Source organism: Cupressus sempervirens, chromosome 9 (assembly GCF_028749045.1).
Source record: "Cupressus sempervirens isolate cs-2001-9-10 chromosome 9, ASM2874904v1, whole genome shotgun sequence".
Classification (NCBI taxonomy): Eukaryota; Viridiplantae; Streptophyta; class Pinopsida; order Cupressales; family Cupressaceae; genus Cupressus; species Cupressus sempervirens.
In genome coordinates, this window is record NC_143126.1 from 126,236,755 (window position 1) to 126,253,393 (window position 16,639).

Below are 16,639 nucleotides of genomic sequence, written 5' to 3' on the forward strand. Positions count from 1 at the left end.
TGAACCAATCTTCTGCAGAACCTTATAAGGCCCATAAAATTTTGGGGCCAGCTTATGACGCCCTTTCAGCTTTAGGGAGGATTGTTTGTATGGCTGTAGACGAAGAAAAACCATATCCCCAACTTGAAATGAGCGCTCAGAACGGTGTTGATCTGCTTGCTGTTTCATCCGATTACGGGCCATGTGAAGATTATCCTGTAAGGTACGAAGAATCTGATCCCTGCTGCGGAGAACTATGTCAACTGCCTGGACTGGTGAGCTGTTGGGAGTGTAGGGAAGGAGCACTGGAGGTGCCTGACCATAGACTGCTTCATATGGAGTCATTTTAGAGGCAGTGTGGTAAGAGGTATTGTACCACCATTCAGCTAAAGGGAGCCACTTGGCCCACTGATGTTGCTGTTCGGAAGTGAAGCAACGAAGATAAGTTTCCAAGCATTTATTGACAATTTCAGTTTGACCATCAGTTTGTGGGTGATAGCCCGAACTCATCTGCAGTTTGGTGCCAGTTTTCTGAAACAGTTCAGTCCAAAAATGACTGGTAAAAGTTGCATCATGATCAGAGACAATGGAAGAAGGGAGTCCATGAAGACGAAATATCTGGTCCATGAAGATTTGTGCAACAGAGGAGGCAGTATAGGGGTGGCTGAGAGTACAAAAATGACTATATTTCGAGAGACGATCAACCACAACCAAGATCACTGTCTTGCCACCGGATTTAGGAAGCCCTTCAATGAAATCCATAGAAATATCAGTCCAAATCCGTGTAGGGATGGGCAATGGTTCGAGCAAGCCAGGAAGGAGGGTCGTTTCACCCTTGTGGCGTTGGCAAGTATCACATTCAGCCACCATCTGTTGAATCGTCTGTTTCATCCCTTTCCAAAAGAAGTTTCTCCTTGCTCGCTCATAAGTTTTGAGGAAGCCTGAGTGCCCTGCTGAAGGAGAAGCATGGAGTTCATAAAAAATAGCCTTATGTAGAGCTGGGTTCTGAGGAAGCACTAGCTGACCCTTGTATCGAAGAGAAGCACCATCCCAAGAGTAATGTGGTATAGCAGAAGGATTATTGGCTAGCTGGTGAATGATTTGAGATAAAGAAGAGTCACTGTCATAGCCCTGCTGAACAGACGCTAACCAATTGGGAATGGGCATAGAAATAGCGGAAAGGGAAGCTTGATTATCAAATGTGCGAGAAAGAGCATCTGCCACAATATTCTCCTTACCCTTCTTGTAGGTGATCTCATAATCATACCCCATGAGTTTGCTGACCCATTTCTGTTGTGTAGGAGAGGATACCCGTTGTTCCAGGAAGTATTTCAGACTTTGGTGATCGGTTCTGATGCAAAAATGACTCCCTAAGAGGTATGGCCGCCACTTCTGTACAGCATGCAAAATAGCCATCATTTCTTTTTCATAAGTAGAGAGGGCTAGATTCTTACCAGAGAGGGCTTTGCTAGTGAACGCAATAGGATGGTCATCTTGCAGGAGAACAGCACCCAATCCATTGCCGCAAGAATCACTCTCAATAGTGAAGGGTTTGGAAAAATCTGGCATTGCGAGAACAGGTGTACTGCACATAGCCTGTTTCAGTTGTTCAAATGCAGTCTCAGCAACAGGGGTCCAAGAGAAGGCATCCTTCTTTAACAGAGCTGTCAATGGTGCTGCAATTTTCCCGTAATCTTTGACAAACTTGCGGTAGTAGCCAGTCAACCCCAAAAAACCCCGAAGGCTCTTGAGAGTTTTAGGATGCGGCCAAGTTTTCATGGCATCTATTTTTGTAGGATCCACCCGCACTCCATGGTGTGCAACAATATGCCCGAGATACTCCACTTCCTCCTGGCCAAACACACATTTAGATAGTTTTGCACAGAGTTGATGATCAGAGAGAAGTTGCAAGACAAGCTCCAGATGATGGAGATGCTCAGCCCAAGTTTTGCTATATATGAGGATATCATCAAAGAAGACCAGAATGAATTTCCGGAGGTATGGTCGAAATATGTTATTCATCACTGCCTGAAATGTTGAAGGAGCATTCGTGAGGCCAAAGGGCATGACTAAAAATTCATAGTGACCATCATGTGTGCGGAAGGCAGTTTTAGGTATATCCTCCTCATTAACCCGAATTTGATGATACCCAGAACGAAGATCTAACTTGGAGAAAAAATGAGCCCCATGAAGTTCATCAAGAAGTTCATCAACAACTGGAATGGGAAACTTGTCCTTTATAGTGAGATGATTAAGTGCTCAGAAATCAATGCAGAGTCGCCATGACCCATCTTTTTTGCGAACAAGCAGAACTGGAGAAGAAAAGGAACTGGTACTAGGGCGAATAATACCTTGCTTCAGTAAGTCACGGACAAGTATCTCAATTTCGGTCTTCTGATGAAATGGGTAGCGGTAGGGCCTGATGTTGGGCGGAACACTGCCAGGAAGGAGCTGAATACGGTGGTCCTCTGGACGAGAAGGAGGTAATCCCACAGGTTCAGCAAATACACCAGAATACTTGTCCAAAATGTGTTGGAGATCGGCAGGAGTGCTAGAGACTGCTGATGGCTGCATCTGAATGGAATGGAGCTGAGCGATGACACCATGTGAATTCTTCTTAAGAAGTTTTTCCATACGGTGTGAACTGATGATGCTGAGAGACCCTGGTTGTAAGCCTTTCAAAGTGTGTTGGTGCCCCTCGGCTGAAAACTGCATCCAAAGTTCAGCAAAATCCCAGAGAATGGGGCCAAGAGTGCGTAACCATTGGGCACCCAAAACCACATCACAGCCACCTAAGGGTAAGGCAAACATGTCAGAGCGCATGTTATAATCGCCAATAGAGAGACGCACATTGCGACATTTCCCTTTACAAGGTAAAGTGCCCCCATTGGCAATCATGACTTCAAAGCTAGAGCAGGGATGGATAAAGCAATCAGCCTGTTTGGCTATTCGTGGATCAATGAAGTTATGAGTGCTACCAGAATCAATGAGTATAGTAAGAGGGATCTTCTTGAAGAAACCCTGGACCCGCATGGTTTGTGGAGTAGTGACTCCTGCCAAAGCATGGACAGATATCTCTGGTGGAGCTTCTGGTGAAGGAGGTTCAGGCTGGTGAGGCTCAACCTCATCATCCACTGTTTCCTGAGCATCTACATATTCTTCCAGTTCCGGTGGAGAATCCACATCCAAGAGATAGAGCTTTTGCTGAACACATCTATGGCCCCGAGACCATTTCTCATCACAATTATAACAAAGCCCTTTGTCTCGCCTGACTCGCATCTCTGTTTCAGACAAGTGCTTGATCGGAGTAGTTCTGGGAGCTGGTATGACTGGAGGGTTGTGAGAACCTGTATTTCTGAATGGAACAAAATTAGATCTGGAGCGTTGTAGAGCACTAATCTTGTCTTCCGCTAACTTAGCCAACCCAAGGGCTTCCATCATTGTAGTAGGTCAAAACATTTTGACTTCTGAGCGAAGTGCATCCTTCAGACCACTGACAAAACAACTACGGAAGAATTCATCAGACAAGCCCTCTGTGTAATTAGCTAATTTTTCAAACTCTGTCTGGTATTCTCTTACAGTGCCTGTTTGACGCAGTTTAGTGAGTGCTCCTGTGAAATCATCAAAGGAACTAGGGCCAAAGCGCTCCAAAATGAGGGTGCACAATTCTCTCCACGTTGGGCCTACATTAGCCTTGATGTACCAACGGAACCATTGAAGAGCTTCATGTTCCAAATGAAAAGATGCAAGGGGGACTTTGTGGTTATCCAAAGTATTATGCAAGCTGAAATACTGCTCTGCCCTATAGATCCATCCAGTCGGATCAGAACCATCGAAGCGTGGAAAATCAAGCTTTGGTCCACGAAAATTGCCAGAAGAGGACCCAGTATCTCCTGAATGGTTTCGGCTCATGGCTGACTGCTGAAAGTTAAGACCCAGAATTTTGTCATCCAGATCTTGAAGTTTGGTTTTGAGGGATGCCATTTCTTCTTCCATGATTTTTGCTCCTGTACGCGTAACAACCATAAAGCAAGGTTTTTTTTTTTTTTTTTTTTGGGAATGGGTAGAAGATGAGAAACAAAAACTTTTTTAGTTACGGCAAACTTGGATTTGGGTAAAACTCAGATAGGAAATGGGTGTTCGACGGGTGGTGGGAGACTATCTGGGGACAAGGGAAACAGAAAAATGAGGGTTTCAAGGGTAGGGAGGCGAAATGAGGCGAACAGTCCAAGAGGGATAAGGGAGCAAAATGAGGAATTGAATCTTGTGGCTCAGTTTGGTGGCGATTGGATGAGAGGTGAAAAAGATAGGGCAAACCCTAAAATTAGATAAATGAGGGATTTAGGGCTTTGATATGTAAAATTTGGGGTTGGGTCGCCAAGGAAGGAAGTATGCGAAATGATATTGCAGACGTTCTGCGGAAGTATGAGCAGAAACAGAAAGCAAACAAGGAAGCTACGACTAAAAAACAGAAAAACAGTCGACTTAGAAAAATTCACTCACAGACAGAACAACTGAAAAGAGTTATTGCAATAACAAGAGATATTAGAAGTGAGAGGAACCTGAAGGCCACGACAGAAAAAAAATTTGATGTAATTTCCACCCAGCGAGCCCAAGAGAGTGCTCTGATACCAGATGTGATGAACCTCCTTATAGCAATATCGTGAGAATGCTCGAAATAACAGAATACAAAGTGATAGCAGAACTCAGAATGAATCTACTGATCGCAGGCCACTTCGAGGGGGTAACCTCCTTTGAGCAAGCTCAATACAATAAATTCGTCCGTACCCATCAAGGGCCTCAACCTATTCTTATATACTGAGTACGATCTAGAAAAGTAATACTACCTATGCATGTGGGATAATAAAATATACTCACGGGACGACTTACAAAGCATATGCGTCCAACAACACTACTCTAACAAAATAAACAAAAGGAACACACAGGTTCCTAACACCCACATTGAAAAAACGAAAGATTGAGCTCTTGTGAGAGCACTATAAAAGAAAAAGAAGAGCTTTTTTTTAGTATGCTTGAAAATATCAAAGAAATTGAAAATTTTTTTGGAGATTATGTCTCAATAGTTTGAAAGACAAAATCCCTTCAAGTTGGAAATCTTGACGCCATTGAAAGATATGGTCTTGAGATTCAACATAGTAGCAGTCCAAAAAAGCAAATACGAAAAAGCAACTTGAAAAAACAAGTTGAAAAAGCAATCCGTAAAAGCAGTTCAAAAAGCGGATCCGAAAAAGTAGTCGAAAAAGCAAATCGAAAAAACAAAGCAGAAGGGGTAGCATTGAAGGAAATTATTACAGCCATCTACAACCAGGTTCCTTTGTTAATATTGTTTTTTAAGGTGTTATAAATTTCAGCTGTAAGTGTGCATTATACTAGCATTATCATTTTGTAATCCATGTAAATGCCAAAAGTCTTGGCCATATTTCATGAGCATTGTATTAAAAATTTCATTGCAAATTAAGAAGATAATAGTTGTTGGTGTCATTTAAGCAATTCAATATCATTATTTATCAGCTAGTTAGTTTGCATACCAACTATTTGTAAAAATGTTAGTTGGCTGTAAGTGTTCATTTCTCATGCTTAGATCATATATATGGACTGAATATTGTCAAAATTAGTAGCACACTCATGTTAGGCCATTGTGTAGTCCATTTGGAGTCTTCTAGCACAAGATTCTCATTGATGCAAATTGAAAAAGAGTCATTTAAAGCCAGCTGAAATACTATATCAGTCATACGTCCCTTGCTTGTGAATTGTTTGATGGAATTCCTTGAGCTTTCATCAGCATTTTTTTGAGAGCAGATTTGAAGAGGGCCATTACATTTGTCCTCTGTATCTTTAAAAAAAATGAATACCCTAAATTGTCTCTCATGATCGTGACTTTTTTTCTCCCAACATTTTTTTTGTATATTCATGGTCATGATATTTGTCTGTCAGTCTTCTATGTCTTTAAAAAAATGAATGCATAGCCTAAATTGTCTCTCATGATCGTGACTTTTTTTCTCACAACAATTTTTTTTTGTATTATTCATGGTCATGATATTTACTGCCAGTCTAAAGTTACTCCTCTCAGCATAATTAGTGTGTTATCTCCTCTTTGCATAATTAGTGTGTTATATTTTCTAATACATTAATTACTATTCATGAGTTAGTTTTAACATAAAACAAGCAAAGCTTTACAAGCCAACTTAAATGTAGGAGGAATGGAACATTTAAAAATAATGTAACTTTATTATTTTCTGCACAATGGTATTATTTAAAAATAATTTCCTCAGTCGTGTCTCTTCTATACAAAACAGCGTTATTCGGGATATTGGCTGTTAAAAAGAGCTGAGATAATCCTTTATGAGCTTGATGAACGCCTGCCCGTCTTGATGCTCCCCAAGACCCTGAAAAATAATACCATCCATTCTTGCTTGCACTCCTGGTGGAGAAAGATCTTCAAAAAGCTCTTGGACACTTTCATCCAGTCCTAGAGATGATGGAAGGCTCATTAGTGCTCGCACGCTCCCAATGATTAAGCCAAGAATGTCAAGTAGAGATCTTGAACCTTTAGATAGCTCCACCAAAGAAACCTGGATACAGAGAGAAGATTATCCTCTAAACAAGGATAGTAAAATGGTTGAGAGCAACAAAGCCATGAACTCGGTTCATTCATCTGTTTTTTGACACGATATATAAGACATCTTACCTTCTCATCAAGGGGTATACCAGCCTTTTGTTTTGCAATGGCCACAGCTCTAGAAAACCCTCCAATCGCATCCACAAGACCGATATTTGCTGCAGCTTTGCCCGTCCATACTCTACCTTGGGCCACATCCTCCATCTTTTCAACCTGTCATAAATACATACTGATGAAGCATTGAATCTAAAATTGTCGTGAAAATATGATTTATTTAAAAATGTAAATAACTCACACTCATTTCTCTCGAGAATGCTGCTTTGTCTCGAAATTGCTTGTATGCATTTTGTGCCGATCTTGCAAACAGCTCCTCTTCATCTGGCCTACAAATTTATGCATCAACAAATTAAATCTTATTCTGTGAACTGAAGATCTCAGAGTTGATATCACTTTTATAGTTGTTATTGATTCAAATTTGAGCCACGATGAGACCCAGACTAACCAATTCCAGGAAATGGATTATGCTAATCTCTCTAAGAAATGGTAAGCATAATAACTATAGTAATCTCTGACAATCCAACAGCCAATCTGCTTAGTCTAATCCTTTCGGGAATCCTTTTACAGGGGTCAAATCCGTCACAGGAATTTAAAATAAAAACAGCAAACTTTTTTCAATTTTTTCATTAAATAGGTCTAGTGGGTTATAGATGTGGTGTATAGAATCCACAGTTCTTGACACACGGCATGTGATATAAGAACTGGAGAAACCAATTAAATGAAGGAAAAGTATAAACAGTCCAACTAAAATTTCACACAATTTGCAAAACACAAAAATGATCATTCCTACCAAGCACAAATAAAAGTGACATTAATATTCAGGAACCCATACCTTCACATTTCTAAATTTTGAGCTTTGGGCGAATAGTGCAATTACCATAAGAACATTAATCATTACAATCCAAACAACATGATGGAAATGGAGTATAAGAACATTAATCATTACAATCCAAACAGCATAATGAAATGGAGTAAAATGAAATCAACTCGGAAGCAAATCAAACTAGGCAAAAAGATGGAGATTGGCGCTAGAGAAATAATGTGAGTAACATAACTAAATACCACACCAACTTGACAACTACAAAAAGGAAACTTGAAAGACCAAATTTTGTCAATACATGCGTATAAGATCTTTAAAGTTATTTATGGAATAAGAAGATGAAAACATCATATCAACGTCCAAGAGATCAAATCAGATCAACAATACTTGAAAGATTGTAAGTCCTTATATTTCCCCACAAAATGTGAAAACTACTGTGTTCCATTAAACAGGGTTGTTTCTCAAGTATCAAACATGCTTTGTCTGTATATTGTTTTATTAGAAAGTCCTAGAAAGCTCCTGTTATGTAATGGTGCTAGATACTTCATTTACAAATGGGAAGTTCAAAAAAATAATGATTAATTTTACACTATGGGCTGCACTACCAACATGATATAATGCTGCTTGTAAATCCCCAGCCCAATTAATCTACGTTACTGGTTTGGGTTCAAGTATCACAGTGTATAATTGTGGGTTTCAAAGACTTCTCAAATAGTCCAACTAGTAACTTGCTTAACCACACTGCTTCTCAGGCTCCCATAGAGGCGGCTATATATTTTGCTTCAATAGAACTCTAAGCAACTGCAGATTGCTTTCTGCTAAACCAAGAAATCATGGCAGATACTAGGCTGAAACATCCTATAGTGTTTTTATGATCGATAAACCAAAAAATCATGGGAGATCCTAGGCTGAAACAACATCCTCTAGTGCTTTTACGATCGATAGAAATGTCAGCTCAGTCTGAATCTGAATACCCTTGAAGATGTATTTCAACATTGTCATATTTTAGACCAAGTACAATGGTTTCACACAAGTATCTCAGAATGTGTTTAGCTGTCATAAGATGAATCTTCTTGAGTTCACACATGACGACTCAATGAATTGTTGCATAATAGATGTCAAGACGAGCATTCACCAAATACATTAGTGAACTTATTATCTGTTTGTAGTATGTGGGATATGTAGACTGACTTAGATGCATCACTTTTGAGCTTATGAAGGTTTGTCTCCATCAGTGTAGATAACAGTTTATATAGTCCATCATTCCAAATTTGTTCAATATGTCAATAGTATTTTTTCCTTGATTTAGGAAAATATAATTTTCTTTTTGCCATACTTCTAGTCCCAAAAAATAGTTCAGAAGACCCAGGTCTTTCATCTCAAATTCAGATGTAAGGTCTTGTTTACATTTTGTATCAAGATGATCTTCACCTATTATTCGTAAATCATATGAAGAGCACATGACTATTCCGAGAGGGGGGGTGAATCAGTATAATAATAACTTTGCCAATTCAAAACTTTTATCCAAACTGTAACTTCAAATGCTGAAATAAACAATTATGCACATGAATACAAAGACAAGACTTTACATGGAAACCCAATGTGGGAGAAAACCACAGCAAAATAATTGCTTTTTATATAAACTGATCTTTTACAAAATTAAGTAGGCTCTAACCTACTAGAGGCTCCAACCTCGAACTTTACAAGCACCGACTTGCTGGAAGCTACAACTTCCACTGTCTAAAGGCACCGAACTTGAAGCAAAGCACCTACTTCACTTCTGATCTTAAATCTGAATTTCCACTTTTATATTTGTTGCTCTTACAATTGATAATGGATACTATTGAATTCACTTGCTTGAAGTCAGCCAACGAATTTATTTATCTCTTCACTCTTCCTTATTCTCTGACAAATATATATACATATCAGACTGAAAAGTCTTCTGCTCCCTTACCTCTCCTTTTTCACAAACTGCTGACTTGCTTATTCTTAAATGATCATCCCTTATTTATACATGACATTGTGACCTTTCAAGTCACATCTTCTTTTAAATAAGCTAAGAGTTTATTTAAAAAATAATCTCCACTAAACATTATACTTTATTATTTTTGTTATATCCTTGATAGACATTATTATTGATTTATTTCTGGAAACCCTGATGACTTAAAACTTGCGATTTACTCTATTACTTCATTCACGGTTGCTTACACAAGTTTATTCAAATGCCGTCTTGTCTAAAATTGTCACAGGCTGGACATTTCAATGATGACTGGAATAACATGTGCACAATCATTCCTCCAGGTTTAATTTGTTACTTGTAATCTTTCTCGGGCTTATGGAGACCCCTTACGCATACACATCCCTGTTTGTTGTTTCTCACATTATAAAACCTGATTGTTTTGATTTTGTCATCATTTAGACTTCCTCTGTCATTTCTCACTGAGTACTATTGTTTTCCTACTGTTTGCGGTTGACTAAAAATGTCTTACATGGTTCTGTGATTTATATGCACCTTTATCATAACTTTTTCAGAAATAGTTTATTTGAAATTTGCCAGTAAATATCGAAGTTATCGGGTATTGTGAGAACCTTGCCTTTCATCTTCGTTGCTGTTGGTATCATTATTTAGACAATATTTTTGACTCCACTCTATTCTCGGGCTTCATGTAATGACTTCTATATCATTCAATGGGTATTGGACCTCTGCCATTTAATAGTAATATGTATTCATTCAAATTTATTTGTCTTTGTATTGTAAGAAGTTATATATATTGGTGATAACTTTAATTGCAATGGACTCCTGCAAATGCTGATGTAAGATCCTCTGATTTTAACATCAAGATTATACACAAACTTTATTCATCTTTGACCAGATATGCAGGTATTATCAACTGTCGTCCAGATATTCTTCTATGGCTGCAATGTATAGGATGCACGTTGTCATTTATTGTCTATGAGGATATATGAAGCTGTGTATTCAACGCAACAACAATAATACTTCAGATTTGAGTGGTGATAGTGATGCTGGAATGGTTATTCCACAACTTTTACAAGTGAGGAATTTTGATATGAATTAAACCATCCACAAGTATAAACAACACCAATATATCCTCTCAACTTATACTATCCTTGTTCGTCTTGTGTATGGTATTTGTCTTCTCCATATTTATAGATTACATATTTACTGGTTATTGATGTTTGACTTCTCCATGTTTTAAGCATTCTCTGCGATAAAAGAGACTTTATATATTTGAATACAAATTTCCATGTATCACCCTTGTGATGAATCACTACTTTAGTTATTTGTGTAGTTCTGTTTGTATAGTTCCAATGGCTTCTTTACACATTATTTATCCATCAATGACAATATTTCATCATCATCAACATAGAGTACAAGAATTAACATGTCACCATCTAATACTTTGAAGTATATATTTGGATCTACTTCGTTTTTGGAGTGCCCTAGTCTGGTAAGGTATTTGTCTATCCTTTCATACCATGCCATGGGGGCTTGTTTAAGGCCATGGAGAGCTTTCTTCAATTTACACACATGTGAGTTCTTGTCATGGATGACAAAACTTTCTAGTTGTTCGAGATATACTTCTTCATCAATAACACCATTTAAGAATGTGGTTTTACGGCCATTTGATGTATCACCATCCTTTAGATGTAGCAATGGCAATTATAGTTCTTATGGAGGTATATCGTGCAACAGGAGCAAATGTTTCTTCATTGTCAATTCCAGCCTTTTGAGAGAACCCTCTGGCAACAAATCTAGCCTTATGTTTTTAAAGACTTCAATCTGGTGCATGTTTAATTTTGAATAGTCATTTAGAGGAGACAGCTGATTTGTTCTTAGGTTCAAGTACGATGTCCCAAACATCATTTTTCAATATAGATTGATATTCCTCAATCATAGCATCTTTCCAAGCTTGGGATGTTTAAGCTTCTTCAACATTTGATGGTTCAGATTTGGTAAGCCCACTTATAAGTGCAACATAGCATGAGTGACTTTTTGTTTTCTTACATTTTCTAAAGATTTCTTCAGGAGCTACATTATTATCTTCAATCATATTCCTTGCTCATAGTGGTCTTGTCCTATTGGTTGGGATTTCAGCATTTTCAGGATTAGATGATGTGGGTCCATGATATTCTAAACAATTCTCCCTCTATATCTCAACAATAGAATTTTCATCTAATTCAGTGGTTTGTTCATCATTTGGTTCTATATTTTTAGAAGTCTTATATACAACATCATCTTCAAATTTGACATCTCTGCTGATTTCAATTGTTCTATGTACCAAGATATACAATCTGTAGGCTTTGGAGAACTCACTTTAACCAACAAATACACTTGTCTTTCCTAATGGTTCTAGTTTAGTCCTCTTTTCTTTAGAAGCATGAATATATACAAGACGGCCAAAAATTATTAGATGACTTAACTTAGGGTTGTTTCCTATGAAGACTTCTCCACGCGTTATATTCTCTAAAATTGATTGAGGGCATCTATTTTAGTGTGCATTGTTGTATTTGAGGCTTCAGCCTAGAATGTTGTGTGGAGGTTTTGGTCGTGCATCATGGCTTTGGTTGCTTCAATAATGGTTTTGTTTTTCCTTCCTGCTACTCCATTCGGTTGTTGATTATAAGGTATTGTATACTCCCTCTTAATCCCAACAAAATTGCAGAATTTTGTGAAATTTTCAAAAATGTATTCTCCCCCGTTGTCTAATGTTAGAATTTTAATTTTCTTTTCAGAATGATTTTCAACTAATGCTTTGAACTTTTTAAATTTCAATAATACTTCATTTGATTCTTTAAGCTTTAGAAATAAATCCAGATTTTCTTGGAAAAGTCAAAAATTACTTAATACAAGAATCCTCCTAATGAGGGCATTGACATTGGGGCACACAAATCAGTGTGTATTAGTTCGTACAATTTTTTATTTATGTTTACTATATGGAAAAGATCCTTGGGTGTTCTTTCCTAAGGCATCCCTTGTAGGTTCCAATAAGTTCACATTTTAGATTAGATAAGACTGTCACAATCATTGCTATAGAGGGTAGTGCACGAAAATGGAAGCGTCCTAACCTTTTGTGTCAAATTTCATTAGTTTTGGAAATCTCATGATTTAATGCTTGGTTTTGAGCATTACAGAGTTTATATAAACTTCCATCTCTAAATCTTATAGTGATAGCATTCTTGATGTTAAAATTCTTAGGCCAAGATAGAACTTTCTCTTCCTGAAAAGTGACACAATATCCTTGGTCTGCTAGGCCAAAATTGGAGTCCAAGTTCCTCTTGATGGCTGGTACAAATAATACATCTTTTGGTTGTAGGGTAACTCTGGTTTCAATTGTATTGAACAAGTTCCAAATCCTTTCAATGGATAAATAGAGTTATCCCCTATTGTGACTTCTTCAGTTGAGTGTCCTTCAAAAGTTTCAAGCTGATCTCTAAATCCAGTTATGTGTCGGAATGCTTATCAATTATCCAAGTATTCTTGTTAGTGTTTATTTCACTTGATAAGGTTAAAAAGAATAGTGAATTTTCAGCTTCCTTGACTTCAGCTATAAAGGCATGAGTTTTCCTTCTTTCTTACTAGGTAGTATGTGAGTGTGTCCAAATTTATCACATTTATAGCATTGAAGTTTGAACATATCTCTTTTCTTGAAGTTTTGATTATTCTTCCCCCTTTTCATTTAAAATGTCTTTTCTTTCTTTTCTTGTTTGTGTTTGCATGTAGGGCTTGCATTTCTCCCTCTTTATTTGGACTAATCCCTCTTGTAATTAATCTTGATTCTTCTTGAGTGCAATCATTCTTAAGTTGATCAAATTTTGATAGTTCAGGCCGTGCACAAATTCCTTGAATATAGGGTTCCAAGAAGTTGGTAGCCGTTTAAGTGCTATCAAGGATAATTCTTTGACATCGACATTATTTCCAATGGTGGAAAATTGATATATTAGTCCTAGTATTCTCATAAAATATGATGTCATTGTTTCTCCATTATTCATCTTGATATGAAGCAGTTGTTTCGAGGTAAGCACTCTGCTTGTATTATTGATTTCATATGAGCTTTGACTAGTCATGAACATAACATAGGCGGTTTTTAATTTTGATATAAATGGAAGTATATGATCCTTTATAGCATCTATAATTATTTTCATGGCTTTATCATTATGCATTTTCCATATTGTTTTAGCTGGTTCAATTTTGGGCATAGATTTGTTTTCTTCCACATGATTCTAATTCAAGTTTTCGAAGAATGATCATTATTCAAATTCTCCACGATACAAAGTTTGATGCCTTCGAGTTTGTCCTCAAGTTTGATACTGTTCGCCATTGTTGCACCTTTGAGTAGAGTTTGAGTAAGTTTGAAATTTGAGAGGTAATTTCAATATCTTGTTTAAACTCTATCAACTAGGGTTTGATATTATGTTAAGGAATATTGAATCTGAGATAGAGTTTCAATAGATTTCAATTCTTACAATATCGCTTATTGATATTGTTTACTGCTTAAACAGTTATGCTACAGTATAATTTTTCGAATGTATATATAGTGAGAATTCTTTATATTTATATAACAGTGCTAATAATGTCTAATAATTGCAAGTGTGATGGACGATCTACTGTAGGTAATAGAATGTTTGTTGTGATTGATAGTGTTCGCAGCAATGATCAATATAGAATATAAATATGCATCTAAATAGTCATTTTTCACGTAGAGTCATGAACTTGTGTGGCTTTGGCCACGTAGGGTCATGACACTATGTGAAAGGTGTTAGAAATAGGGAATATTGAGGGGGAGGAGGTGAAACAGTGTTTCACAAACTTTTGCCCAACTATGGATATCATTAACAATCTTTAAGCATGCATATATGATCAAACTAAAAACTAAACATAACCATAACAAAATGCAACTCATAACACCATTATTTGTTAAATAGGGAAACCCTGGCCAAGGGAAAACCCCAATGGGGATGGTACCCACAAAATGATCCACTAATCAAAAGTATCTTGTGAAAGTGATTGACCATATTAGGAGTCTATTACATCCGTATAGTGTATTTGTCCTCGTTAAAGGACTAGGCCTTATTCGAAGCCTCAACCCTGTTAAGAGTTGCTACAATACAAAACAAGCAAGCTGAGCCCACTGCCCAAACATGCATATACAATAGTACAATCTTTATACAAAAGGTATAGATACATAAACCTTTCCGACATGTCTTCAATATCTTATTTGTCCTTTGTAGCTTTCTTCACAAAAACTAATCATACATCCGTACAATACAGTAGTACCATCAAGTTTACATCAATACTAATTATACAAAATACACATTCAAACATTATAACAATACATTATAATGCCACACTTATTACAAACAAAAGTATCTTCCTTTACACCATATTGTTTAACCAAACGACCTTCAAAACCTTGCATGTTTCCCAAAACTTGAAATAACTTTTTGCTAAGTGAGGGTTAACATCTAGGATGTACGTCCCAACTTGTTTAAGTCATTTTTTTGGTAAACCAAAACAATTCCTTAACCAAAATACCTTTACTATGCCATATGCTCTATTCAGCCTATTATGACATGTACCTAGAAAGTTGTCCATAACTTTGTTCCTACATTGAATATTCTTAAGCATTTTTAACCACGTGCTCTTTACATCATGTACTTCCTTCCCTCAACTGTGCATTGTCTGAAGTGCCTCTAGTAAACCGCGCTAAAGAAAAATGTATAAATGTTCATTGTTTTCCTGAATAGTACTTAGACAATTTTCTAAGTCCAAGTATCCAAAACTTAGTATCCTCTTCTACCTTCTTCGTAGCGGGTATATGTTGCCATAAGTGACAACCCTATATCATCCTCACATATCATCTTAGCCAAATTGCCAACAGAAGGTGACCTTGATAACCCAAGTACCTCTCATTAACAAGTGCAGAAGACACATGATACAACATGGTCGATAATGGTTAATATGAGCTTTGATACATAAGCCACAATAGATAATATATCGTTTCAAATGAAAGTTTAATCAGTGATTACCAAAACATGTGATTAAGATAAAGGTACTGATTCAAATGCAAGCTCAATCGATGAGAATTCTTATTTGGTGTTTAGTAGATGAGCGATTTGATATAATCAAATTATATCCAACTAATGCTACATTTTCAACACAATTCACAGCGAGTATTAAATTTAGAACCAGAGTAGATTAGCCATAGAGCAGATACCTTAATTAAAAATACAAAATTTATCTTGGGATAACCTCCAACTTGAGAGGAAAAACCCAACCACACCAAAACCAATTCTCTATTGAATAATCAATAAGTATGAATACAAAGCTCACAAGCTTAATCACTAGTAGATCCTTTACTAAGATTGTTAACACTAATAATCAATATTCTTTTTACAGTCATATATAAACAATCAAACATACTACACAAAAAACACCTTTTGTATCAGTGTTGATACTATTCACATCACAATAAGCATGTACAAAATATAGATGTCCACCAAAATCTCAAACAATATCAAACCATCTTTGAGAAAGAACACATCACCTAGTGCAATACTAATCTACCCTCATCTTCAGTGTTGTGAACTGCACGAGAATACCAAGAAAACCAAAATCCCCAACTTTTTCTCTCCAAACATAGTATATCATGTATGGACGATAGATACATGACTTCAAACAAGTTAACTTCCTGAATAATCGTGATCATAATCTCAACCCACGCTCCACTTAAGAATAGTCTAACAAGAAACAACAAGGAGAGAAAACAAGCAGTCAACCGTTGCTACACATTGTCATCTCATATTCAAAACCTTCTAATACTACAATGCCTTTTAATTACCAACATTAATGACCAGGGCCCTCCACATAGATGATTGGTTCCATATTAACATTGCAATAGCCATGATAGTAACAATTAATACAAAATGAAGGTGAATAGACCAATGGAAGAGAATTGCCACCAATTGTAGATAAGATATTATTATTAATGTCCAACAGAAAACCATAAAGGTTTATGGGACTGAGCATACAAACAGAAGAGTTGGCAACAGTTGGATCACCAAACAATGACTGAAAAGAAACAAAACAAGATAGAAGACCAAGACAAGGCAAGGACTAAGAA

General features: G+C 36.9%; 1 protein-coding gene across 1 annotated transcript in view; it reads right to left on the reverse strand.

Annotated features, from left to right (window-relative positions):
- Nucleotides 1-6,208: 6,208 nt before the first annotated feature.
- Nucleotides 6,209-16,639, reverse strand: part of SPPA (signal peptide peptidase) — a 187,655-nt gene continuing 177,224 nt past the window's right edge. Inside the window, exons 12-14 of the mRNA XM_089799257.1 lie at nucleotides 6,915-7,002; nucleotides 6,689-6,832; nucleotides 6,209-6,572 (exon numbers count right to left, since the gene is read on the reverse strand). Of these exons, the coding sequence (XP_089655383.1) occupies nucleotides 6,318-6,572; nucleotides 6,689-6,832; nucleotides 6,915-7,002 (487 nt within the window). The 3' untranslated portion in view covers nucleotides 6,209-6,317. The remainder of the gene's footprint in view (nucleotides 6,573-6,688; nucleotides 6,833-6,914; nucleotides 7,003-16,639) is intronic.